The sequence below is a fragment of the Phyllostomus discolor genome, chromosome 9 (genome assembly GCF_004126475.2).
Source record: "Phyllostomus discolor isolate MPI-MPIP mPhyDis1 chromosome 9, mPhyDis1.pri.v3, whole genome shotgun sequence".
Lineage (NCBI taxonomy): Eukaryota > Metazoa > Chordata > Mammalia > Chiroptera > Phyllostomidae > Phyllostomus > Phyllostomus discolor.
In genome coordinates, this window is record NC_040911.2 from 102,762,800 (window position 1) to 102,788,971 (window position 26,172).

Consider the following 26,172-nt stretch of genomic DNA (forward strand, 5'->3'; position numbering starts at 1 on the left):
CGTGAGTGCCTCACCAGGGAGGACTCAGCGTGCATGGGCGCCACCATCTTGGATGACTCAGCATGCATGGGTGCCGCCATTTTGGATGACCCAGCGTGCATGGGCGTCGCCATCTTGGATGACAGGTCACGTGAGAGTTCTGCTGGTTACGGAACTGGACCAGGTGGTGGCTAAGGCTTCTCTTCGGATCATGGGCTGTGTGCTGCTGCTGTGTGGGCACTGCAGCAGTCAGGTTCTCTGTGCAACTGGTTCTGATGGGGAGGGCTCTGGCTCTGAAGGTCATGAACTGGGGTCCATGGGTGAACATCTGACCTATAGGGTGTTTGCAGGGTCTGAGCTTCAGAAAGCTGCAGGACGTCCCTACAAATCTGGGGGCTTTTAGCTGCCGCATGCTGAGTTTAAGTGCTGAGTTTAAGTATAGTCCTTCCCGGTGTGGGAAAGGAACCAGGATTAAAAGAGATTGATGGTTAAATCTGGATGTGTAAAGGATGTGAAAGTTTTAAACCTGGAGTAGAGGAAACCTGAACTACCTGTTTTCTGGTTTCGTGGGAAAAGAGCACATTTCTCACATTGGTTTTGTCTCTGATCAGAAACCCTCTGTATTGTAAGACCTAGGAAAGGTCGCCTGTAACCGGTTGGGGAGCATGCCTTTGCCGCTCGGGACCCAGGAAGGGTCACTCGGGGCTGATGAGTGCTTCAGCCAGAGGCAAAGGGGGCATGTCTCTGCCACAAGACCGGGCCTGAAGGAGCATGTCTCTGTGAGGCACCGATGGACACACTGATGCAAGGGAATGCCCCTACCTGTGTGTTGTTCTGGAACTCTGTGTTTTGGATTTTGCTCTGTATCTGCTCTGAAAGGGAAATTCAGGATTCCAGAGAAGGTTGAAACTTCACACTCTAGGAAAAAAAATGGGAAACTAAAGATAAATGGAAAAGTGAAAGCTTTAGGAAGGAATTATGTGGTGTTAGTTAGTAATTGCAGGTATAAGGCATGAAGATGCAAGCCTGGTGGGTATCAGAAGATGTATGAAAGAAAGAATAGAAGGTTTGTGAATGTTGCCGAAAGTCTGTGGAAGTGAAAGTTTTGAGAAGCCTGGTGGATATCAGAAGGAAAAAGATTTTCCTTCATGCTTTGTATTTTTCTTCCCACCTGATCCCTCCAGAATTTGGCATTCTGAAGGAGCGAGTGATGACATAAGGTTTCTTTGCATAAATCCAGTAAGACCAGTCGCTAATAGTGGTTTTGTTAAGAAGACTTTGAATGGAATGTCACGCCTGAAGGAGACATGTATGGGTTCTGGTCGTCACCAGAAAGCCCTGAGGAACTGGGATTGACTTGCAAAGCTAGTGTAAGCCCATGAGAAAAGCCTGGTACTTTGGTTGGTTGTGTGGTTCGTGGCAGTCTTTTCAGGAAGGAACGAAGGTTGCTTTCGTGAAAGATGGCCAAAAAGGAACCTGTAGGCACAATGGAAGCCTCAAGGATTTGAGTGAAACAACTGGTACAGGCAAAGCCAGATGGCAGATGTGTGGCTCTGCTTCTGTGCCCCGAGGGGCGGGCTGAGAAGTCAATCTAAAGGTTCCCTGTGTGAGTTCCAGCAAAGTGGACTTAGAGGTCATAAGCGATCCAGGCTGCTCTTGGTGTGTTTATGCAAACGAACAATCAAAATTAAAATCAGGACTCAAAGTAGTCCCTTTAATAACAGTGAGGGTGATCTCAAGGAGAAAAATTGTGGTTCACGGAAAATCACAATGCTCAGTATTAGATATCAGAATGGTGCAGCTAACTGTCTTGAAAGTTTTCATTTGAAAGTTGAAACTGGGTTTGTAATATCACCAAAGATGTACAATTTACAGGTACAGAGAACCTGTCAAACTGCCATTGCTGAATGTCATTGCAGGAAGGACCTTGCAACTGAATGTCTTCCCAAAGGCAGTCTCACAGGCACAGAGACTGGTTTGGGGATTGTTGTGTGAATTAACCTGTGTGTTCTTCTGTTTTCATAGGATGTATGCCTATGACCTCATTACCTGAGTGACTGGTTGCAATACAGGTCTCACTTAAGGAGCCCATCCTCATCATCGCCCCCTGAGACTCAAAGGTTTGGCTGAACTGAGTGGTTGGGTTGGTGGACGGTTTGGGTGGTCTGCGGGCTTCACTTTAGAACTGATTTTCCCTTTTCTGTCTTGATGGCTTGGACAGAAAGGGCTCAGATATCTGAAAGGAGGGAAATCCTAATATATCCCCCTCAGCCCGAGTGAAGTGTAGTGGGCCACAGGAGTTTTGGATAGGTGTAGCATGCCTTGCACACCTTCCTCCAGATAAGCCATTTTTACTTAAGTTCCTGCCTTTGTCATTTAGTGGTTATGATTTAATTGTGCCTTCCAACTCTTTCCAAATCTGTCACCTCCAGAATATGACCAGGATGACAATGGTCCAGTAATGCCAGCCTTTGGACACCGAGCCTGCAACTTCCTGGTGACAGCCAACTGACCAGGATTCTGTAAGGTCCTTCCCCTTACAGGAAGGACTCCCTCCATGCTGCACCGCCCCCCCCCCCACCTTTCACAGCACCCCTGACCCATGGGTAGGTAGGACGACGTCCATGTCCAGCAGGAAGTAGTTACAAGAAGATGAGACCTTAGTCCGTTGTCCTTTAAAAGAATTTAAAGTGGGTGTATATCTGAAAGGAGGGATTGCTACAGGGTGCAGCCAGGAGGGGGGGCCCCAAATGGGCATTTGAAATGGGGTCCAGAACTCAAGGTTTCCAGGAGATTTTAAGATGTCTCCATCTTAAAATCCTGTTCCCACATCCTGTTCCCCCAGGGTGTGGGTTGGGGGAAGGGACACATGGAGCAGGGCCTTTGAGAGCTGTTTTGCACAGCAACAGCCTTGTAGCTACCCTCTGGTGTGGTCATTTAACATATCTATAACCTTTGACTGGTTACATAGATATGTTAAATAGCTGTGGCCATGCTCTGGGCCAGGGGGATGGAAGTAACTTCCCCACCAAGACGTGATGGGGGGCGGGTTCCCCGAGTCATAGCACCTGCGTGGGAGCTTGGAGATGATTGGCTCTATGTCATGGGGCCACACCTGCCCAGACTCACGATGGCAGCCCAGTGAAGCTGGAAGGATATGAGAGTGCTGGGAAGTGTAGCCAAGTGTGAGAGGAGTCGGAAATGGGGCTGCAGAGGAAGATTGGCGCGGGGATTTAAAAAGGAGAAGCGGCAGCCACTGGACGAGAACCACAGGGTTTTGGCTGAGTGGGGACTCCCGTGGCCCTGGGAGAGAGGACAGTGTGCCTTTGCCAGTGTGGGGCCCCCACAGCTTTAGAAGGGGGAACCACCACCCAGTTTTAGCAGAGATCCCGGCAACACAGCTGAGGGTGCCGGGAACCCAGGGAGGCCTACCAGCTGAGCACGGAGTACTGGGAAGAACCGGGGGGCTGCGTGAGCCACGGACTTCTATTTCTTTTCCTGAGATATGGTACCCCAGACTGGGCAAAGGGGGAAGAAGGACTGTGTGTGTTTGTGGCTGTTTTAAGGGACTTTGGGATTTTGATGAAGACATTAGGGCACTACTTTAAGTCTGTATAGCATTAAATAAACATTTCCTTTCCTTTTCATGAATCTCTGGCATTGAGAGACATCGTTCCTATAGACGGCGGACATAACGGACCTGGGGGGTTTCTTTCAGTAACAGTATATCATCCCAGCCCCCCCTGTTTGTTCTGTAACACCACAGCAGAGAATTATTTCGCCGAAATGCCAACAGTAATTAAGAAACTTCCCAGGCCACTTTTGACACGTCCGATCAGTCACACCACCATCTCCATGCACCGCACAAATCTTTTTTTTTTGCGTTTCAGTTGCATTCTCACCTTTCTTGAAATAATAAAGCATAATACACCAAAAATGTTGCGTACCTTCTTCCATCTTCAATATTAAAATGGCTGCACAAAAATTCACCAATTTTGATCTTTTTTAATGAATGCATGCTGATAGGACAGCTGTCCCAATGCAGTGTAACAAAACTGTTTTGAATGCAGTTAAAGGCAACTAAGCACTGCTAGAGCCACCTTACAGAAAAAACGCAAGGCACATTTTGCCCGACCCAATAGGGAAAATTGCGCATTTATTCTCACATGTTTGAACTTCAGTCACCCCCAACATGCTCTGCATGCGAGGCACCTGTGGAGACGTGGGTCCCATGGCTCACGGCAGGGTTTGGGCTCGTCGGTTTGGATGCCTTCTGGCGCCTCTGCTGGTTTTTGTCTCACCTCTTCCATGTTGGCAACATGTTTCCCTTTAAGGACCTTTTTCATCCTGGGAAACAAAAAGAATGTCGCTCAGGATGAGATCGGGTAAAGAGAGGATGGGGCACAGGGGTCTTGGTGTTTTTGGTAAAAAAACTGCTGTGCACTCAGCGCGGTGTGGGCAGGTGCACTCGTGAATCACCTGCCAGGAAATGGGCAAAGGCACTGAAAGGGTCTTCAAAAAAATTCACTGAAGCCTAATGCAGCCTCTCACAACAACGCCAGCTGGTACACTGATACAGATGGGTCTCTGGAACACTCACCTAGCAGAGAAGCCTGTCCTACCAGGGTCCTGCCCTCCAGAAGATAATTCCACTTTTGGGGGGGGAAGGGTCCCCCCTTGTATTTGCTCTTTCACCCTTTACAGGAAAAAAACTTGCCCATCTTTGATTTAGAAAATAGTTTGATGTCTGGAGTTTGTTCTATTTCCCCAAGATTAACATACTCAAGTTTCTGTTCCTATTCAAACTATTTCACTTAACAGGGAGGTTTTTATTTTTTAAAAATTGACAATCTTTGATTCAAACTTATAGGTGACGAAAAGTTCAGTGGTTTGGTTCTAGGCTCAAATTGATATGGTTTCTCTGCTTTGGGGTCACCTGGCTTGGCCGGGACCCTTGAGCAGAACACCTTCACAAACTGGGACAGAGTGGGGGGCTGAAATGGGCCTCTGTTTGCCCTAGAGTAGGTCTCCCATTGAAGTGCCGGCAGACACGGCTCCTTCCAGCATTAAGACTCAAAGGGTCTGTCTACAGTCCCCCGACTTGGCTAATCCTGTCCCCCACGAAGGTCCAGAGAACACCTGTTCGCACCTACTTCCCACTTCTTTTACGGTAACTCTTAAAATACGAAACATCCGAAAAGAAGCACAGTGGTCCCCAAATACCAACAAGACCTTCTGAGCCTGTCTTCCGGAAGTGGAAGGCTTCCGACAGTAACTCCGCAGCCAACTCCAGAACTTTGTGCGGGTGTTTAACCCTACACGGGAGTTTCACATCGTGTGTTAACACTTTGCATTGTGGAACTGTTCCAATGTATGCAAGGCCAGAACAGTGCAATAAAGCCCGTAGGCTCAGCAACCGGCCGCAAACGTCAGTATTTGGCCATTTCTCCCCATTTCTCCCTCCGACTTTTTGTTTCGTGTCTGTTGCCGTATTTCAAGGCAGACCTCACACACTGAATCATTTCACCCACACACACTTGCCTGTTTCTGTTAGATAAACCCTTTCTCCTTCCGACAAAACTGCACAATCACACTCCACGAGGTCTCCCAACGCACTCGAACCGCCAGCCCGGGGACGCTCGGTTCCCCTCCACGGGTCTGCTCCACTGGGGACCCAAGTTTGGCCACACTCTGCATCCTGTCGCCAGGTCTCTTGGCCTCTTTACGTCTATGGTAGCTTCCCCTCGTTTTCGGTCCCCCACCACTGACACACACTTAATGGTAACTGGCCAAGCAAGCCTTACCAGGAGCAACACTTCTTCAGCCTCCGCGTGCCACGAGCACCCGGACATTCAAGGCCCTTAAACCCCTCCGGCGAAGGTGCACGCAGCTCCCTGTGCACGTGCAGTCCGCCAGCAGGACCGCCGCGCCAGGCCATCCACACGCTGCCTGCTCTCAAGAGGAAGAAGTTAGATGGCTCGGCAAGCTAATTCTCTCAAATTAAATCTTTTCCGTGTTGCGATGGCCCGAAGACTTGGAATGATTTAAAGAAACACGGCATCCATTCATTAAGGCTTCTGTTTGAAGTTACCCAAATTTAATCAAGAATCACAAAGTAAATCAGATAAGCTTTCTCATCGGTTATTGTCACCAGTAACGACATTAACTGAACACCGAGATCATGTCAGCCACTGGGTTATAAAAAGGATGACCTGGGTCCTGGCCCAAAGCCACGTGTCGCCTAGATGGAGCACCCAGCACATCGTTTAGACAAAAAAAAAACACCCACACCCACACCCAAGGATGACAACAGCCTCACGACAACCCGAAGCAACACCCAGGCCCCTGCCGTGGGGTCTGTGGGGCGGATTAGAGCAAACCAGAGTCAGAGCAGCGGAGTCCGCTGGCCAGTTCTACCATTTATGAACCGCGCCCCACGGGACCACCGACTCCAGCCCCGTCCCTCAGACTCGACGCTTGTGACGCGGGAGCAACCCCACCCACCTCACTGTCGCAGAGTCAGAAAACCTTAGGGGGAAGCCCGGCACTAATGATGATGATTAAAATAAGAACAACAAAGTCACTGAGTACGATACTCATTATGCCAGCCGGTCCCTGGGCCAAAACGTTTCATGTGCGCTATCTCGTCCACTCCTCCCGTCAGCCTACGCATGAGTCACCTCCTGTCCTCACGCCACCGTCCAGAGGAAGGAACCGAACAGGGTGCGTGAGCGACCTCCCCGAGCTCTCACAGCCACAGGCGGGAAGGCAGCCTCAGGACCTCGGGGCTCCCGCGGGCGATCACGGCAGGGCGGTGCCTTCCAGCGCCCCCACAGCAGGGTGTAGAGACAGGCCCAAGGCAGCATGCATCACTGACGGCCGCAGAGCAGTTGTGCTGTGCGAGGCCGTGAGGTCCAGCATCCCGTGCCCCCTCTCCGGAGGCCCCCAGAGCTGCCCCACCTGAGGCACGGGCACGCTCGGGGCCACACTGCAGGCTCCCTTCCCTGCTGGGGCGCATCTTCAGCTGCCCGCTGAAGAGTATTTGAGGCTCTCTTTAAACTCTCTCGAAAGAATTACAAGCCTCAAAACCCCAGTATTTGCTGAAATAGGGCCACAGTAAAACCATCACAATTTTCCCTATGAAATCTCTTACTTCCTCTTTGTATACACACTGTGGGCAGAGAAGACTGGGGGAAGTCAGCTGCAGGCAAGAGGTCCGACTGCCCACAGCCGCCCCGCCCTGAGAAGCACCCCACCCCCAACCCAGCTCAGTGAAAGAGGCACCCGGAGGACCCAGGGGCGGCGCCCGGCAGGTGTCCTGGCCACGCCAGGGGAGTGAGGCCCACGCAGAGCTTCTCGCCTCCCCAGAAATTTAACCGGGGCACGTGACGCTTCGGTATCACCAGTCAGTCGACCCCTGCATGTTAGAATAATAAAATGCTTTTGGTTAAGACACTACGTTTAGGGGTAGCTTGGTAGGTAACAAGACAGCCAGAAATTGGCTTTTCCAGCCATAGATCTGACATTTATCAGACCCACGAGTGAGAGGGGCCTTAACAGCAGCTCTCTGTTGTTTACCAACAGAAATGCCACATTCCTTCCATTCAAGGATGACGACCGGCTGAAACACTCAGCTCCGTGAACCTGGGGCCTACACTGTAGCTGGCTCACCAGTGTTAAGCAAATATAGATAACAATCGCATTAATAACAGTAATAATGGCAGCTAATATTTACCAAGTGTTTCTTCGGTGTAAGGCATCGCACTAAACCTGTTATTCATTTAACCTTCGCGGTCGTCTTTCCGGACCACTATCATGCCCCTTTTACAGATGAGGCTAGTGAGGCTCAGAGGGGGACAGGACTTCACCCTCTGATTCTGGGACCCATGCTCCTGGCCATCGCCTTTAGCACCCCTTCGGGGGCCATTCTATTTGCAAAAAGTTGCCCCCCTAAAAGCGATAACATCCATACACGGTTTAAAACCATGCCTGGCCTGTGATGAGTTTTCAATAAACACCGACTTTTATGATCAGGAAACTTGTAGGTGGGGAAGAAAGCGCACAGGGTGACTTCCACGCGTGTGAGTTGGTTTGGTATTTCATACAGGCACCCTGCACCAGACAGCATCCAGAATTAGGTAATTTTCTGCCTACCAGTCGGCTCTCCGCCAGAAACTGAGCTCTGGAGAGCTCGCCCTGACTCTGGTCCGTCTGGGTGGGTCCAGAACAAGTAAGTGCTCAAGAAACGTCGGTGGGATGGAAAGGAAAGTCCCATTCGCCACAAACGCCAAGTTGCGCTTCCAGGATGACATCTCCCCAGGCCATCCGCCCTGAAAGGGATTCCAAGTGCCAGGAAAGGGGAGAGAACAGGTAAGGGCTTGTGGGGGAGACCCACTGAGAAATGTGGGCGCCGGTGAGCAGCCTGGGGGACAAGAGAAGGCGCTGGGCTTGTGCCAGGGCCCTGGGGAAGTCTGTGCTACTCTGCGGCCAGCCACTCGGAGAGCGGGACCTCCCCAACTCCCCAGCACTCGGAAAAGTGCAGACCCTGAGGGTCCCGACCCCGCCCCTCCCGGGCCGCCGCCGCCGCAGGAGGAGGAGGAGGAGGAGGAAGAAAAAGAAAGTGACAGCAAGTCATAAGTTTCACAACAATCAAACTCCTAGCCCCGAGAGGGGAGGGCTCCCCATCCTCCGCCGCCCCGCCCAGCGAGGAGGGGCCGCCACCGGTGCCTCTAGACAGACAGTTGGGGACCGCGCTCCTCTAGTTTTCAGATGGTTTCCATTCTTCCCGAAAAGTAGGAGACTGGGTCCCAAACCCTTCTCACACCTGTAGCACCCCACCCCGCGTTCCGTGCACCCCGGATCCCGAGAGCCGCTCCCGGAGAGGGGCGGGGACGCCCCGACTGTTACTCACAATCCTCTAAGTCATCCTGCAAGTCCACGAAGTACAAGGGGATCTCTCTGAAAACCAAGAGGCACGGGAGTCGCGAGGGGGCCGCCGCGGGTGGGCTCCGCGGCGGGCGGGGGTGCCCGGGCCTCGCTGGGGGCTCGCCGCCGAGGATGAGGGGGCCGCAACCGCGCCCCCAGAGCGCGGCCCCACTTACCCGCCATCTTAGGCTGGGCTTGGAGGCGTGGCCTGCGGCGGGGGGCGTGGCCTCGGGCTGCCAGCCCCGCCCGCGGGCTGGCGCCTCCCCCGGAGCCTCGGCGCCGGCCGGCCCCGCCCTCGCCGCGAAGGTGGCTGCCGAGGTGGGCGGGGAGGTCAGGTGACCGGCCGGCGTCCCAAGATGGCGGCGGCGGAGGCGCTCGGGAGGCCTCGGTACCGTCCCGGCTGCTGAGACGGTCCCCGCGCGGCTGGCGGCGGACGGGCCGCGGCCGAGGGCCGGCGAACAGGCGGTCGTCGCCTCTACGCGCCCCGCGGCCGGGGCTGGGCCGGGCGGCGGCGGCGGCGGCGCCGGGGAATGCCCGTACTGGGCCCGGCCTGTCCCTCCTCAACTTAGGGCGGCGGCGGGCGCGGCGGGCCCGCGCCCAGGCTCCCGGGCCATGGCGCTGAGGGAGCTCAAAGTGTGTCTGCTGGGGGTGAGTGGCGGCGGGCCGGCCGGGAGGGCCGCGGGAGGCCGGGGGGGGCCGGGGGCCGGGCGTGCCCACGTCCCGTCCGCCCCGGCCCCGGGCGCTCGCGGGACGCCGCTCACCTGCCCGGACCCGCCCTGCTGCGCTGGTGCGCGGGGTCCTGCGGGCGGGGGGGGGGGGCCCTCTCCCTGTCTCTCCTGGAACTGGAGGTCCCTCCGGCCCCGAAGGGTGGCGAGCCCGCCCCGCCTCTCCCTTCCATCTGGGCTCCGAGCAGCTGTGAAGTTTCCTACCAGGGCACTAGGCAGAGTGGGCCGAGTGCTCCTCGAGGGGGACCCATCCAGGTCCTCCGCTTCTTCAAGCAGCAAGCATCTCCTTCCCCGTCTGTTGTGGGTGTTTTTGAACTTGTAGGTGTACCCTGACACTCCTGGCAGTTACTTTTCGGGAGGGGCGGGGCGGTTACGTGAGGAAACGCCAAGACTGGGTGAAGCTGCAGCTTCCTGCCTGGTCCGGGCAGCGATGCCAGTGCGGAGCCTGCGTCTTGGGTTGCCCCCTGCCCGCGAGGCTGCTCAGGGACCCAAGGGATCCCTGTATCTAGTCGGCCCCCTTCCCAGGCAGGGTGGGGCTGGAGTCTGCCCTGGACTCCCCAGAAGGCGATCACGGGTCCATAGTTTACTTTATGCGGGCTAAGAAGCAAGTCAGTTTGTCGCTGTTCACGCGAAGCAGAGACTTGGAGTCTTTCGAAAGGTCCTAACGTTCCTTAAAAACTGCGAAACCCCTCCCCTACAATACATTTGAAATCTCATGACTCCCACTGACTCTTTATGGAAACCTCCTTTGCACCCCTTAACTTCTACAACGTATGGGAGATGAATTTTCGAAAGTCCTGAACTGACGAGGTAGTTTACAGGGCTGCAGGCAGATGAGCCTGACCACCTCGTTCTCTTTCAGGATACGGGTGTGGGCAAGTCGAGCATTGTGTGGCGGTTCGTGGAGGACAGCTTTGACCCGAACATCAACCCGACCATAGGGTAAGAGATTGTTTGTTGCATGTGCGTCTCCCGGCGTGTTGAAAGGCCTTCCGAATGAAGAGCGTGTCACAGGGGTGCCCGTTAGCGGATTCGGAGAGGTTCCCATCATTTCCAGAAGGACTTGGAAGGGCGCAGTGAGGATTGCTGTGGTTTAAGAAAATGATCTTTTGATTTGTGAGGACTGACAACATTAAAAGGAAAATATGAATTAAAATCCAAAATATATGAAGAACCTCCCATCTATATATCAGTTGTAGTCGCACGTAAAACAAGGCAAGTGGGAACAGGCCTGTGTTTTCAGGCATGTCGGCCAAAAGATGTGCAGATGGTTTTCATCCTTCCTGAAAAGTAGGGGAATGGGTCCCAAGCCCTTCTCACATTTTCCTGCTCCAGTAGTAATGATGAATTAATAAGTGAATGCTGACATGTAAGATTCTTAGGGTGTCTGGTTCTTTGGATAAGTGACATTGACTGGTAGTAGGTTTTTGACATGCAAAAAAAAAAACTTCTCAGGGTATTTGAATATCACAGCATTAATACTTTCTCTGTGAGTCATGTTTTATAGGTTTTAATACTATGTTAGGCTTTACAACCAAAGAGCTGTTATGTGATTTCTGTTGCAAACCCCCAATCGAGTGGTTTCTTCCATGTAAAGAGAAAGTCTGTTCCGCCTTATAGAGAAGTGTCTCCCTGCGTACGCACACGCACACACATGGGGAGGCCTGGGGATGACACCACCAGTCACTTCCCAAACGCAAGTGCCTTGCACGGTCCTCCAAAAGAGAACCGGGCATGTCCACGTGTTCCAAGGGTGATCTCATCCTCCTCGGGGCCTGCCTGTTGCTGCCTGCTTGGGAAAGTGAAGTGACAGGAAGTGAGAGAAGGTCGTGCCTGTGACTCAGTGAGTGACACACCGGACACCTGGGCAGAGCTGCAGACACAGCTCTGAAGCGTCCAAGGGCTCCCTTGGAGAAGGGGGGAGACGACGGGTGCGTTCCCGGCACCCGTGCGCCGGAGCCCTGCCCCGGCGTCCACCCCCTCCCGCTCGCCGGCCCTCCCAGCCTGCGGCGCGCTGGGCTCCTGACCGCAGTCTCGTCTCCTCGCCAGACGGTCTTGGCTCCCACTTCCCAGGAAAGAGGAATTCAGGGCTCGCGCCTCACTTCCTTCTACCTCCCCTGATTCCCTCGGCCTCAGCGGTGTCTGCCTCCTTCACGGCCGACCCCCGATGCCTGAGCCTTGCAGCTCCCCTCGCGGCAGCTGTCCGCCGCAAGCCCGGCCCTGCCCTGCCCCCGCGCAGCGTGCAGACGTGCTCCTGGGGAGACAGCACTGCTCCCCAGCCTGCCGCCCGCATCGCGGGGCCCGCGAAAGAGAAGTGACTACTTCCTCACTGCCGCGCGGTCCCCAGACCACCGTCGTCTCGGTTCTCCGCCCTGCCCGCCGCAGCCAGCTGCCCGAGCACCGCTTTCCCTCTGGCTGCCAAGACCAGTGGCTCTCCTCCTCCCCTTCCTTCACTGCGTGCCTGCCCCGCGTGCCAGGTGCTGCACTGGCTGCTGGTGGTTTAGACCCAGGGTTAACACACCGTGGCCCGCTGACCCACTTCCCGCTTTTGTAAATAAAGCTTTATTGAAACACAGTCACACCCGTTCATTCACGTATCGTCTCCACGGCTTTGGGGCTACAGTGAGTGGCAGGGTCGAAGACTCACGACTGAGGCCCACAGAGCTGAAAACATTTACTGTTTGGCCCTTTTTGGGGAAAATGTGCCAACCCCTGGTGTAGATAAACCTGGTTCCTACTGTGGTGGACCTGCCCTACAAGGAGGAGAGGCGTATTCTGTGGCCTGTGCTCAGGCAGTGGTTTCGGGAACCGTTTTCTGGGCTCCAGAGAAGTGAGGCGTCCAGGAATGGGGCTCGTCTCCTCCCTGGGTCTCTTCTGCGTCCGGGGCCCTGCGCCTCACTGTTTTCTCCTGCTTCTCCTCCCACGCACTCCGTCCGTGGCAGTTTCCCCCAGGCTGGTCTGCTCTCGTGTCCTCCCACAGCTCAGTCCCACCCGTGTAGCCAGACTCCGGTCACCTTCTGCGGCCTTTGTCCTTAGGGTCTGGCCTGCATTCACAGCGCATGGCCTGGACCCTGTTCCTCTCCCCCCCACACACACACTCATAGCCTTCCCTAATGAACCCGGCGTGTCCCACGGGGCAGAGCATGGACCCCATGGGGCAGAGCAAGGACTGTCCTGCCGGGGCTTACGTCTGGGCCTCGACGGTGTGCCAGCCGGAGAACTTCCAGGCGACTGAGTGCACCTCCCTGCTGCCGGTAGGGCGGTGGTGGTCGTGCCCACCTCCTGGGGCAGCTGGGAGAACTTGGTGACACTGGGTGTGCGCAGGAGGTGTGCAGGGAGTGTTGGTGGTTGGCAGTAGCAGTGTGATCAGGTGCCATTTGTCCTCACCCCTCTCCACCCTCCCAGGCCACGTCCCCAGGCCTGTCCGTGCCAGTTGTGCCCAGTCCCTGCGCCTGGGCCGCCCTCCGCCCGAAGCCCTCTCCCTGCCTTGCCCGGACCATTGTGCCCCCGCACTCTCACGCCAGTCCGCGCTCACCTCTGCTGCCTGAGGCTCTTCAGAAACGAGTCCGTTCTCCCTGCTCAGGACCGGGCGGAGAGACCCGTCCCGGTGTGGGCCCAGCCTCAGCTCACCGGCTCCCTCCGCGTCCCCCCACACTCTCACCAGGTGATACCCTTCCCGCACCAGAGTGCTCCCCGTGTCCTGGAGGGCGGGGCTTTGCTCATTTGTGAAGACTCAAGTACTGCTGTCAGCCCCTCTGAGGCTGGGAAGTCCAGGGCCAGCAGGGGCCGGGCAGGGATGTAAACGAGGGCGGTGGCCCCGCTGGAGGAGTCGAGGTTCTCGGGTGCAAACTGCCCGATTTCCTGCCTGCTCTGCAGCGTGCTCCCCTAACCTTCGCGCCTCCCCGGGGACTTCCTGCAGCCGCCTCCGCGTCCTCTTCCCATGACCCTCCCTTTTGCTGCACGGCCCCAGCAGGACCCTCTGGCTTTATGCTCTCGCTTGAGGCCCTGGGTCATTTGGTGGCTACAGGTGCACCCATAGCAGGGAGTGTCGGAGCCGAAGCCGTGTGCAGACGTGCGTGCCCGTGCCCCTGTCCCCGCAGTACACACACACGCCAGCCGGGGAGGACGCGGCCCCGGGAGTCAGCGCGGCGTGATCCTCGGGCTGTGGGGATGGAGGAACCGTGGAGGGTCATCGAAAACTTGACTTCCTCCTTTGCAATCGATAGGCCTTTTATTTCTTGGACTTGTCTCATCACACTGGCTGGGCCCTCTAGTGCTTTGTTGAGGAGCGGGAAGAGAAGACCCCGTACCTCATTCCTGTCTCAGGAGGGGGGGCGCTCGGTCCGTGGTCGGTGCACGGGACGGCCGGGCCCAGGTTCTCCACCGGCACCTCCTGATGGGGTGGGTGGGCTCGTCTGGCCCTGACACGACGAGAGTTTCTATTGATCATGAATCGTGTTGAATTCTGTCAGGTGGGTTTTTTAACGCCTTTTGCATTGTTTTTGTGCTTTTTCTTTTTTTAGTCTTAAAGTAATGAATTACAACAATCAGTACTAAAATATTGAATGAATGTTGTGTTCCTAGGATAAATTCCACTTGGTTGTCATTAGTGTAATATGTTATGGATTTAATGTACTAAATCCCATTAAGGATTCTTGCATCATAGTCACGGTGTGTACCGAGCTGTGGTTTTCTGTGTCTTGCCCCAGGTTTGGTGTCAGGGCCGCCTGGGAGGGGAGAGGTGTTCCCTCCTCTCCTGCTGTGTGGAAGAGTTCATGCAGAATTGGTATTATTTCTCCCTTAAAGACTTAGTATCATTCACTAATGAAGCCATCTAAGCCAGGAGTGTTCTTTGTCAGAAAAACTGTCCCTACAGGTGCGAGTTCTCCCATGGACGCAGGCCTGTCCACCTCTGCCCAGGTGTGCTGTGGTGGTTCGTGTCTTTGAGAAACGTGCCCTCTGTATCTGGGTTTTTGAAATTTATTGGAATAAAGCTGTTTATAATATTACTTTATTATGCTTTTAATGTCTTTAGGAACTGTTTGGCCATAAATATATCCATTTAATGGTCTTCTCAGAGAGCCAGCTTTTTCATTTTATTAATATTTCTGTTTCCTATTTGGCTCAATTTGTTCTTTTTTTTTTTAAGCTGGAAGTTTAGAATATTGATTTTGTAGGCCTTTTTTTTTCCCTTATGTGAGCATTTAGAACTATAAATTTCCCTGTACGTACTGGTTTAAGTGAATTACACAGATTTTCATATGCTGTGTTTTTATTTTCATTTAGTTCAAAGTACTTCTTATTTCCCTTGTGACATGTGTTTTTAGAAATGTGTTTTTCTAACTTGCAGTTATTTAGGGATTTTCCAGAAATGTTTCAATATTGGTTTCTAGTTTAAATCCGTTGTGGCCAGAAAATATGCTCTCTATTATGTCAACCCTCTTCCATTTGACGTGTATGTCCCAGAATGGGGTTCCGTGGCCGTCTCGTGGTGCCGGGGAGAAGGGGTCCCGCCGCTCGCGCGGGCGTGCTCTGGGCGTCTGGGGCAGGACCGCTCGGGCAACGGCAGCCGCAGTGTCTCTGGCCTCACGGAGCCCCCTCGCTTGCGGCGAAGAAGCGTTGGATCCAGCCCTAATTGAGGATTTGTCTGTTTCTCTCGTCGGTTCAATACATTTTAGCTTGCGAGTCTTGAAGCTGTCTTCACGGAGTGTCTGTACACATCTCGTGGCTGGTTTCCCCTGGTAACTTGACCCCTTCGCCATCACGAAACGTCTCACTCTTCCTCACAGCCCGGATTCCGGATCCTGCCTTGTCCTCACGTGGGCACGGGCTCTTCAGCCCCGGTGACTGGTGGTTGCCTGTCTTTTCCCGTCCGCTTGCGTTTACCCTGCCTGTGCCTGTACATTTAAGGTGGGTTCCTCACAAGGACAGCGTGTGGGTCCTGCTTTGATGTAATCTGACCGTCTCTGCCTTTTTATCGGAGTGTTTAGAAGGCTGCCGTTCAGTGCCCTTGCTGACGGACACATGTGGCTTCATGAAGTTTAGGTTAAAATTTAATGTCCAAGGCCCTGGCTGCGTAGCTCAGTGGATTGAGCTCGGGCTGGGAAACCAAAGTGTCCCAGGTTCGATTCCCAGTCAGGGTACATGCCTGGGTTGCAGGCCATAACCCCCAGCAACCGCACATTGATGTTTCTCTCCCTCTCTCTCTCTCTCTCTCTCTCTTCCTTCCTTCCCTCTCTAAAATCAATAAATAAATAAAATCTTTAAAAAAATTATCTGTTAAAAAAAATTTAATGCTCATTCCTTCAGTCACACTAGCCACTTTTCAGAAAAGTTCTCCTTGTAGGAAGCTCTGTTGTGCAGTGCTAGTTTAGGCCATTTTATATATCATGACTGTCGGTATGGTTTGAGTGACGTCTGCCATCGTGCTGTATTTTTGATGGCTCCACGTTAATGCTTCCGTTTCGTCTCCACTGCTGGCTTGTTGGCACCGCCTCTTTGTCTTGTCATGCTGCTGGTGACCGCGCCCGGGTGTGCCGCGTGCCCGTGTCAGGCTGCTTGCAGGTGGTACGAAGGCGCACGTGGCGTCAGGCACCTTGCAGGGGTGCACTTCGATTCCCCTCCTCTCGTCCTGTGTGCTGTTATTGTCGCATTTGACTTCCGCGTCTTACAAAGTCCGCAGAACACTTTTTATTCCTTAGTCAGTGGTCTTGTAGAGAGACTGTTTGTCTCTTTTCTCTGTCCTTGTAGCAGTGTCACGGCTTCTAAAGCTCTGTGTCTTTGTAGTAAACCCTGATGACCAGCGGTGTGCGTCCCCTGTGTTGTTCCTCCGGGGCGCCTTCACTGTTCTTGGCATGTGACATTCCCATACACATCCGCTCTGTTTGCACACACACACGCCAGCCCCTCCTCTCCACTTGACATTGGACGGGCATCCCACTGAACGCACAGATCGGTCCGGGCGGAAGTGACGTCTCCATGACACCGAGCGTCCGGTGCACTCTCCTTCGCTGGGCGTCCCCCTCTCCCTTCAGCGTCCTTCCCTGCTGTGTGCGGTGGGCCTGCGCCTCTCCCACCGGAGTTACTCCGAGGGATCCGGTGGTTTGTGCTGTGTTTTTACCTCTTGCTTCATTGACTTCTTAGACTTTTTATTTCACGTTTTATTGAACCAGGTACGATCCCCGGTACGGTGTCCGGTAGAAATGGGGGTGCCGGGTATTCTTGTCCTGATCGGCTCACTGCAGGGAGGCATGCACGCTCACACCGTCAAGTACACGTGTCGTGGGTTTCCGCACCTGCCCTTGTCACGTTACAGGAGTGCCCTCCTGCTCATCATTCGCTGGGATGTTTTTTACATGACTAACGGTTTTGTCCAAAGGATTTTCTACCTCTGTGGGTTAAACGCATCATTGTTCTTTTTCACGTGTTAATTTGGTGAATTACATTGTTGAATTTTCATGGGATAAATCCAGTGAGATCAGGACGTGTATTTTTGTATCGCTGGCTTTAGTTTGCTGCGATTTTTAGGGTTTTTGTGTATATTTACAAGTGAGATTGTTGCATGCCACTCCGTTCTGCGCTGTGCACGCAGGTGTGCTCTCTGAGCCCTGCTTGCCCGTCACACTCGGTGGGAGGAGTCAGTGTAGAGCCACGCCGATGCCCCCGTCGGTGAGCGGCAGCGGAGGCGGCAGCGATGCCCTCTGGGCCGTGGGATCGGGGCTGTGCGGTCAGACGCTCTGAGGAGTGGTGAGCGCACTCCCATTCTGACGTGCTCTTCTTGTGCTGGATTTGACTGTGGGGCTTTGTTGGTTTTTTAAGGAATTGTGACACTTTCATATGCATTTTCCTATTTATTGGCATAAGGACATTGAGATTCCATACTGATAACCCTTTTACACTTCTTTTTTTCTTGATATATTTTGTTGATTATGCTCTTACAGTTGTCCCATTTTTTTCTCCCTTTTTCCCCCTCTGCCCTGAACCCCGCCTCCCACCAGCAGTTCCCACCTTAGCTCCTGTCCCTGTCGTACATGTAAGTTCTTTGGCTTCTCCAGCTTCCATACTGTTCTTACCCTTCCCCCGGCTACTTTGTACTGACCATTTATGCTTCTTATTCCCTGTACCTTTTCCCCCATTCTCCCCTCTCCCCACCGATAACCCTCCGTGTGATCTCCATTTCTGTTTTTCTGTTCTGTTCTCGTTGTTTGCTTAGTTTGTTTTTGGGGGGGCGGTTAGGTTCTGTTGTTGACAGTTGTGTTTGTTGTCATTTCGCTGTTCGTATGTTTAATCATCTTCTATTTCTTAGATAAGTCCGTTTAATATTTCATATAATAAGGGCTTGGTGGTGATGAACTCCTTTAACTTGACCTTATCTGGGAAGCACTTTATCTGCCCTTCCATTCTAAATGATAGCTTTGCTGGGTAGAGTCATCTTGGGTGCAGGCCCTTGCTTTTCATGACTTAGAATACTTCTTTCCAGCCCCTTCTTGCCTGCAAGGTCTCTTTGAAGAAATCAGCTGATTGTGTTATGGGAACTCCTTTGTAGGTAACTGTCTCCTTTTCTCTTGCTGCTTTTAAGATTCTCTCCTTATCTTTAGTCTTGGGTAATGTAATTATGGTGTGCCTTGGTGTGTGCCTCCTTGGGTCCAACTTCTTGGGGACTCTCTGAGCTTCCTGGACTTCCTGAAAGTCTGATTCCTTTGCCAGATTGGGGAAGTTCTCCTTCATTATGTTTCCAGTAAATTTTCAATTTCCTGCTCTTCCTCTTCTCTTTCTGGCACCCCGATGATTCAGATGTTGGAACATTTAAAGTTGTCCCAGAGGTTCCTAAGCCTCTCTTCAATTTTTTGAATTCTTGTTTCTTCGTTCTGTTCACCTTGAATGCTTATTTCTTCCTTCTGCTCCAAACCGTTGATTTGAGTCCTGGTTTCCTTCCCATCACTGTTTGTTCCCTGTACATTTCCTTTACTTCACTTTGCACAGCCTTCACTGTTTCCTCTATTTTGCGACCATTCTCAACCATTTCTGTGAGCATCCTGATGACCAGTGTTTTGATCTCTGCATCCGATAGGTTGGCTAACTTATCATTGCTTGTTTGTATTTTTTCTGGAGCTTTGATCTGTTCTTTCATTTGGGCCATATTGCTTTGTCTTGGTGCTCCTGTTACATGGTGAGGGGCGGGGCCTTAGGTGTTCACCAGGGCAGGGCAGCCACATCACCGCCTTGTGCCGAGGTCTGGGTGAGTGTTTCTTTAGCTCCTTGGTTGTCGGACTTCCAGAGAGTTTGATTTTCTGGCAGTTCTGCTTGTGTTTTGTTTTTATGCTTGTTGTGCTCCTTTTGGCTGTGCGGGGAGGCACAGTGTGTCTGCCTGCGCCTCCGCCTTGGCCCGCAGTCCCTGCGCCTCTGCCATCAGTTTTGCCTGTGATCGACTCCAGAGCGCGTCTGCTCGCTCTTCACGGGTGTCTGCTCTGACTCACGGCTCTGCCCGGTCCTGCTTCTGACTTACTGGTGCACGTGGTCATCTCACGGGCTTTCGGTCTTCACTCTTTTCGGTTGTAACTTTAACCATGGCTTTTGCTGGACCCAACAAGTTCCTATATATCATAATTTCATTATCATTTAGTTCAGAATACTTTGTTTTCTAATGCGATTTCATCTTTGATCCAAGTGTCGTTTAGATGTTTGTTTCTCAGTTTTCAAATACAGGGAAATTTTCTAGTTAACTTTGTTAATAATTACTGGCATAATATATTGAAGTAGAGAACATAGTCGATATGATCTAAATGCCTTAAAATCTCAGCATTTTCTGTGTGGCCCAGCATGTGTTGATTTTGGTAAATGTTCTGTATGTGTTTCAAAAGATTCACTCTGCAACATTAGGTGCCGTGTTCTGTGAATGGAATTAGGTCAAGTTTATTAACCATGTTGTTTGCTTTTTCTGGTATCCTTGCTGGGGTTTTTTTGGTCTTCCGGAATCCATCGGTTACTAAGAGGAAGTGGGTTAAAAATCTGCCACTATGGTTGTATCTTTGTCGTTTATCCTTTCATTCTCAGCTTGCTTTGTCGATCTGCAGCTACATGAAGTGTCTACAGAGGTGGGTTTCCGATCCTACTCACTGATAATTCAGAAGCCCTCCACTCGACGTGCGGCCCCCAGCGCCAGGGCCGACTGCGGCCTCGCAGCCTGCCCTCCTGTGGGCAGAACGTCGGTGTGCCACCGTCGGCCGGTGTCCGCGCCCTTGTCTCACCATGTTGTCTGTAGCCTTCCTGTGTCTTCGCGACTTCAGTGTGTCTCGTAAGCAGCCTAGGGTCTGGTTTCCATAAAGTGCACCCATCAGGCCACTGCTGGAAACTTCCGTCACCTCGGGCAAGTTCCTTATGGGGACCCCACTCCCATAGCAGCCACTGCGGTGCTCTCGGCCCCTGTAGCCTGATGGCCCTTGGATGTCACACAAATGGAACATTACGAATGTAGTCTCGGCCTTCCACTTCTCCTCCATAAAACAGCGTTTTGGAGATTCAGCCATGCTGTTGCATGTAGCATAGGCCTTTTTAAAGAAATTGGTGAATAATATTCTCTCATGCGAACAGATAACAATTGACTTGCCCGTTCTCCTGGTTGTACACATCCAGGCCCTCTCCCGCCTTTGGCCGTGATGAGTGTAGATGCATGGACGCCGTTTACAACGCTTCCTGCGGGCACGGGCGTTCGCTTCGTTGGCGTGCACGACTGGGACTAGAGTTTCATAGTTTATAGGGACGGTGAGTGCATAACCAGCTTAATGCGTTGCCAGGCAGTGCCCAGGCGGGTGTGTCGTGTTGCGCTCCCAGCTTCGGCCTAGGGAACCCAGTGCTTCTCCAGCCTCACCCAGACTCACCTGTCCTTCTCACCTCCGTCACCCTGCGGGGCGTAACCAGCACCCCCGGTGGGCTCCAGTCTGCGTCCCCAGGTGACTGGTGATGCTGGGTCTTCTCACGGGCCTGTCACTCACGTATCGTTCGTGATGGCGCTGCTCAGTGCTTCTGCCCGCTTGTGCTTGGGGGTTTTGGCTTACCTTTCACAGGTTTGTAGAAATTCCTGTGCATTACAAACACAGCTCTCTTACCAGGTGCGCTTACTGCAGATATTTTTCAGGTGTGTTTTCTCCTCCTCCGTGCCTTGCCTCTCCCTTTCCTTAATGACGCCTTGTGTTGAAGAGAAGCTTCCATTGTAATGCAGGCCGTGTTACCCATTCTGTGCTTTCCTGGTTTACACCTTTCCGGTCCTCGCTACGGGAGTTCTGCCTGCCCTAAGGTGTCAGGAGCATTCTTCTACGCGTTCTTCGTAGCTTTAGCTTTGTGTTTTGTTCTTTGAGCCATCTCAAATTAATTTTTCTGTGCTGTGGTTTCCATTGAGTAGCTGTCATCGTCCTTAGCATATATGTAATGTATCTTTTTATTGTCTGGCTGCTTTTAAGATCCACCTTTTATCTTTGGTTTTCAGCAATTTACTGTAATACTGTAGGTGCATAATATACTCTGGGTCTGCTGAGTTTCTGTGATCAGAAATTCTATTATTTGAGGCATTGTCAGTTACTGTCTACCCCATTCATTCTCCTGCTCCTCCTATGGGATTTCAATTTCACACTTGTTAAACTGTTAGATGCTATCTCACAGGTGACAGACCTGGGCATTTGGGTTTTTTCATCTTTTTTCTCGTTCTCCAGATCACATTGTTTCTGTTGCTCTGTCTTTAGGCTCGGCTGCTCCCTGTTCTGTCTGTTCTGCACGTCTAGTGTGTTTTTTCCTTCAGATGTTGTCTTTAATTCTAGCGTTTACATTTGGTTCTTTTTTATATTTTATGCTTAGATTCCCCATCTGTTCACTCAATATGGCTCTTTTGCTGTAAGTCCTAATTATATTTTATAAGAGGCACTTTTAAAGTACATTTCTGCTGATGCCAACATTGGATCAACTCAGGATCTGTTGCTATATACCCTTTTTTTTCTCTTGACCTTGCGCCACTTTTTTTTCATAGCAGTAACTTTTTTTTACACAGTACAGCATACTGCAGAAGGTGTGTTGCAGAGGTTCGATTCTCTTCTGCTGAAGAGCGGAGGGTTTTGTTTCAGTGAGAAGTCACATCGTGTATGATAGGACAGTCACCCCGCAGCTGTGGAAACTTGCTCTTACCCTTCGTTAGGACGGCTCTGCCGGAGCGCGGCCCCCGGCCTCTGGGGAAATCCTTGTCCTTGCCTTTATGTCTGCGGTAAGGCCTGCCTGGGTTCTCATTCGGTGGGCTCACTGGGCCCCCGCGAGCAGGCAGGACTCAGGCTCCCCGCTCTTCCTTTGCTGTGGTCGGCAGCAGCTGACACCCCCACCCAGCTCTCCTCGGCCTTCAGCTGCTGCTGTCCTTGGGGTCTGCCCGTCCTGTGCGGTTTAGGGGTGGCCGCGGGTCTGGGAGGACAGGAGGCTGGAGGGAGGTTTGCAGCCCCTCCTGCGTGGCGCCATCCCTCCCAGGACCCAGCTTCTCCTCGCCGTGCCTGCTGGTGGTCACAGGCCGTGCCTGCGGCCAGGAGCGCTGGTTTCTCCGCGGCACAGGGGCAGGTCGGCAGGGCTTTGATCTGGCTGAGCTGCCACCACCATCATGGACTCGTCCTCACCAGCTTTGCCTTCCAATTTGAGTTTGTAGTTATTTTATTTTCAGAGTGGTGATGAATTTGTGTCTAAACCTGCCGTTTTCCACTTTGCTTTTTAATTGCCTGGTCTGTTCTATGTTCTTTTGGATTGCACTTCGTTTTTTTAATCCCATGTTGCCAGACCCCTCGGTTACCTTGGTGATTATACATTCTCTTCTTTATTAAGTGTTTACTCTAGAAATTATCCTTCGCGTCCTTGACTTGCTCAAGTCTCATATAAGGAACCACTCTTGCCGTGTTCTGACAGTACGAGGGTCTTAAACCCCGTACCTCTGCCTCCCGTCTTCGGTGCTCATCTAGTGCGCTTTAATTTCGTAACGCAGACCTCCCAGGACATCCGTTATTGTATGCAGTCAGCACTCCTGTCAGTTCCCTCCACATGTTTACTCTTCTGTGGCTTTACATTCTGCCTGCATTTCTGGCTTCTCATCTGGGATTATTTACTGTGTTTTGGAGAACACTGTTTTGTTTTTCTTCTAATATACTCTTCTTAAACTCAGTTATCTGTTTGAAAATGTCTTAATATCATCTTTTTTAATCCAGCCTTTATTTGCATATCATAACAAGTTAGTTCAGTGAATTTCCACCTGGCGCTTGTGTAAGTATCATCGCACCCCCAGCACTGCTGAAGACGGCCCCTCCCCCGCGCAGCCCCCCGCGCTTCTCCAGCCCGCCCACCGTTCTGTATTTGCGGGCTTGGTAGAAATGGAACCGTGTGTGCTCGTTCATGCTGCTGCCTTTTCCTCGAAACACTGTTTTGGGGGTTCATCCACATTTTGCGTATGTAGTTTGTCCCTTTGGTTGGCGGGCAGTATTCTGTCATGTGGCCGAACCACGATCTGTCTGTCCAGCCTCCTGCCGGTGGACGTGTAAGTAGAGTCCAGTTTTGACTATCAGGAATAAAGCTGCTGTGAATACTTGTGTACAGTTCTTCTTGGGGACACACACGCATGCTACTCCCGAACACGCACCTGAGAGAGGGGTTTCTGGGTAATAGGCACATTTCTGTGTCGTCGTCTGACAGAGCACCTGGAAACCACGGAACGTGGGCCGTCTCACGCAGGTTTCGTGGGTCAGGAACTCAGGAGCAGCTCACCCGCGTTAAGGCTCCTGCGCGTCCTCTCAACCTGGGGGCTGTCTCCTCCTAACGAGCAACCGAGGGGGCCCCAGACGGGAGCCCGGTGTCTTTGGGACCGTGTTGGCCACTTCCATCCTGGCCCGTCGGCTACGGCGGTCAGCCCGTTCGCGGCAGGGGGCGGAGGCTGCGCAAGGCCTTGAGTACCAGGAGCGAGGACCCCTAGGGCCCTCGCGGACGCTGGCTGCCACGGTAGGTTGAAAGGCATGTTTAGCTCTATAAGGAGCTGTTTCTGCAGAGTGGTTGTATATGGGTGTTTTTATTCCCACCAGCAATGCATGAAGGGCCTTTTCTGGCACATCTTCACCGGCAGTTTTTCATCTCAGCGCCTGTGGCAGCCCGTAATCATCCCGAGGCCTGTGTGCACTCGATGCGGCACCCTTCATTCCCGGCGCTGTCCTTCAGGCCCTCGGAAGCAGGCGTCCCATTTCCTCCCGTCTCCACCTGTCTGTACAGGTGGAGTCACATGTCAGCCACGTCGCCCTCCTGACGCTGATGCCATTTTTTCCACTCCGTGCCTCCGGATCTCCTTGTCTGTGGGTTCGGCGTTCCCTGGTGTGTGCGGGGCGGGGTGTTCACCGGGTTCGTTCCGTCGGGCTCACGGCACTCCTTGAGGCTGCGGCTCGCTGTCCGTCGGGTTGGACGGTCCTCACCCATGATCTATCTCACGGGGCTGCCCCTGCTCCGTGTTCTCCTCCCGCTCTCAGACCGTTGGCGCTGGTCCTTCGGAAGGTTCTCATTTCTTTTTCTGCTTCTCACACTCGTTTCTGCATTTCCATCATTCTTTCCCGTGCTTCCGTCTAAGGACTTTGTTCCAGCCCTCATTCATTCCTTCTGTCATTTCCCAACTCATTCTCATCTGAGTGTAACCTGTCCATCAAGTTCTTGGTCTCAGTTATTATTGTTTTTCTAAAGGTCTAGAACACCCCGTGGGTTTTGTTTGCTTAGGTTTCTTTTTCTCTGCTGAAATCGTTCGTATTAGTTTTCATTTTCTTAAACTTATTAGGTGTAGTTGTTTTAAAGTTCACTTCTAATGACAAAAACAGAGTGGAAAGTGGATGATTATTGGAGTTGAATAATGGAGGCTACTTTGTGTATAAGTGAGAAATTTAATAATAAAAGTTAAAAACAGCCCCAGCTGGTGTGGCTCAGTGGAGTGAGCGCCGGCCTGTGAACCAAAAGGTCACCGGTTCGATTCCCAGTCTGTGCATATGCCTGGGTTGTGTCCAGGTCCCCGGTTGGGGGTGTGCAAGAAGCAGCCTATCGGTGTTTCTCTCCCCCTCTTTCTCCCTCCTGTCCCCTCTCCAAAATAAAATGAATATTTAATAAGTAAAAATATCCGTCTGAGAAACAGTCTGTTCCTTGGATCACCTGCATCTTCTTCATTGTCTGTCTTGTGGCTTCATGGCCACGTTGCCTGTCCCCTCGTCCACATAGTTGGTGGTCGCTGTAGTCCACGTGTCGTTTGCTGACACGAGTCACAGATGACAGGGGCTCTGGGCCGGGGCTGGCGACCCGCAGTCCCGGGGCCGGAGCCAGCCGCCCCAGCCGGCGCACGCGCTGCCTGTGGCCCCCGTGCCGCAGCAGCGGAGGTGACGGAGGCCGACCCCCACTCCACGTGTCCCCCAGACACACAGAGCCGGCCCCACCATCACGGGCTCCTCCCTCGAGAGACGAGACCTGAGTCAGCTTCCTCAGGTTAGGCCTGTGTCCGCCCCGGCAGCCTCTGCTAACGCCTCCTGCCGCCTTCACCCCAAACCCGTCTTCCCCTGGCTCTGCCTTTTCTCTCCTCCTCATTGTCTTGGCCAGACCGTCCAGTACAGGGTGGAATAGAGGGGACGTCCGTGCTTGTTCTTAGGGCATGGCCAAAATTAAATAATGACGGCCCAGGTGTTGGTGAGAATTAGAACTTGCTACATTTCTGGGGAGGTACAGAATGATGGACTGGCATCTGTCCTGTGACCCACCGGTCCCTCCCTTAGGTGTGTGCCCAAGAGAAACGAAAATTCGTGCTTACAAGAAGACTTACAAAACAGTGTGTATCCCAGCCTGATGTGCAATGACCAGAACTGAAAGCCACCCAGATGCCCTCAGCAGAAGCATGGCGGAGTGTGCGGTCACGCGGGGAACTGCCACGCGGCCACAAAGGAGCGTTAACTGCCAGGGCAGGGACGGGCGGGAGAGGTCCGCAGCGGTGAGCGTGCGGAACAGGCGTCCCCGCGCTGTCGTCTAGCGTTGTGTTGTTCTCCGAGCACACAGCCGTGGGCCGCCTCCTGTCCACCCCGTATACGTGGGTCTCAAAACACTGTTCCCTGGCAGAAGCTAGACACAGTGGAGTGTATGATCTGTGACTTCACTTACATGAAATCCAGAGATAATGAAAACTGATCCATGAAGTAGAAGTCAAAAAGGTACACCCTGGCCAGTGTGGCTCAGTTGGTTGGAGCTTCATCTAGTAGAGCGAAAGGCTGCGGGTTCAATTCCCGGTCAGGGCACATACCCAAGTTATGGGTTCCAATCTCCAGTCAGGGCACATACAAGAACACAGCCAATCAGTGTTTCTCACATTGATGTTTCTCTCTCTCTCTCTCCCCCTCTCCCTCTCTCTCTTTCCCCCTCCCCCTCCCTCCCTTTCCCCGTCTCTTCCTCTTCTCTCTAAAAGCAATGAAAAAAGACAATGTCCTCTGGTGAAGATTTAAAAATGGGGCAGCTCACCTGGGGTAGGAACAAG

General features: G+C 52.7%; 1 protein-coding gene across 1 annotated transcript in view; it reads left to right on the forward strand.

Moving 5' to 3' along the window:
• The first annotated feature begins 9,227 nt into the window (after positions 1-9,227).
• RAB22A (RAB22A, member RAS oncogene family) overlaps positions 9,228-26,172 on the forward strand; it is a 39,485-nt gene continuing 22,540 nt past the window's right edge. The window contains exons 1-2 of the mRNA XM_028524657.2: positions 9,228-9,552; positions 10,492-10,571. Of these exons, the coding sequence (XP_028380458.1) occupies positions 9,517-9,552; positions 10,492-10,571 (116 nt within the window). The 5' untranslated portion in view covers positions 9,228-9,516. The remainder of the gene's footprint in view (positions 9,553-10,491; positions 10,572-26,172) is intronic.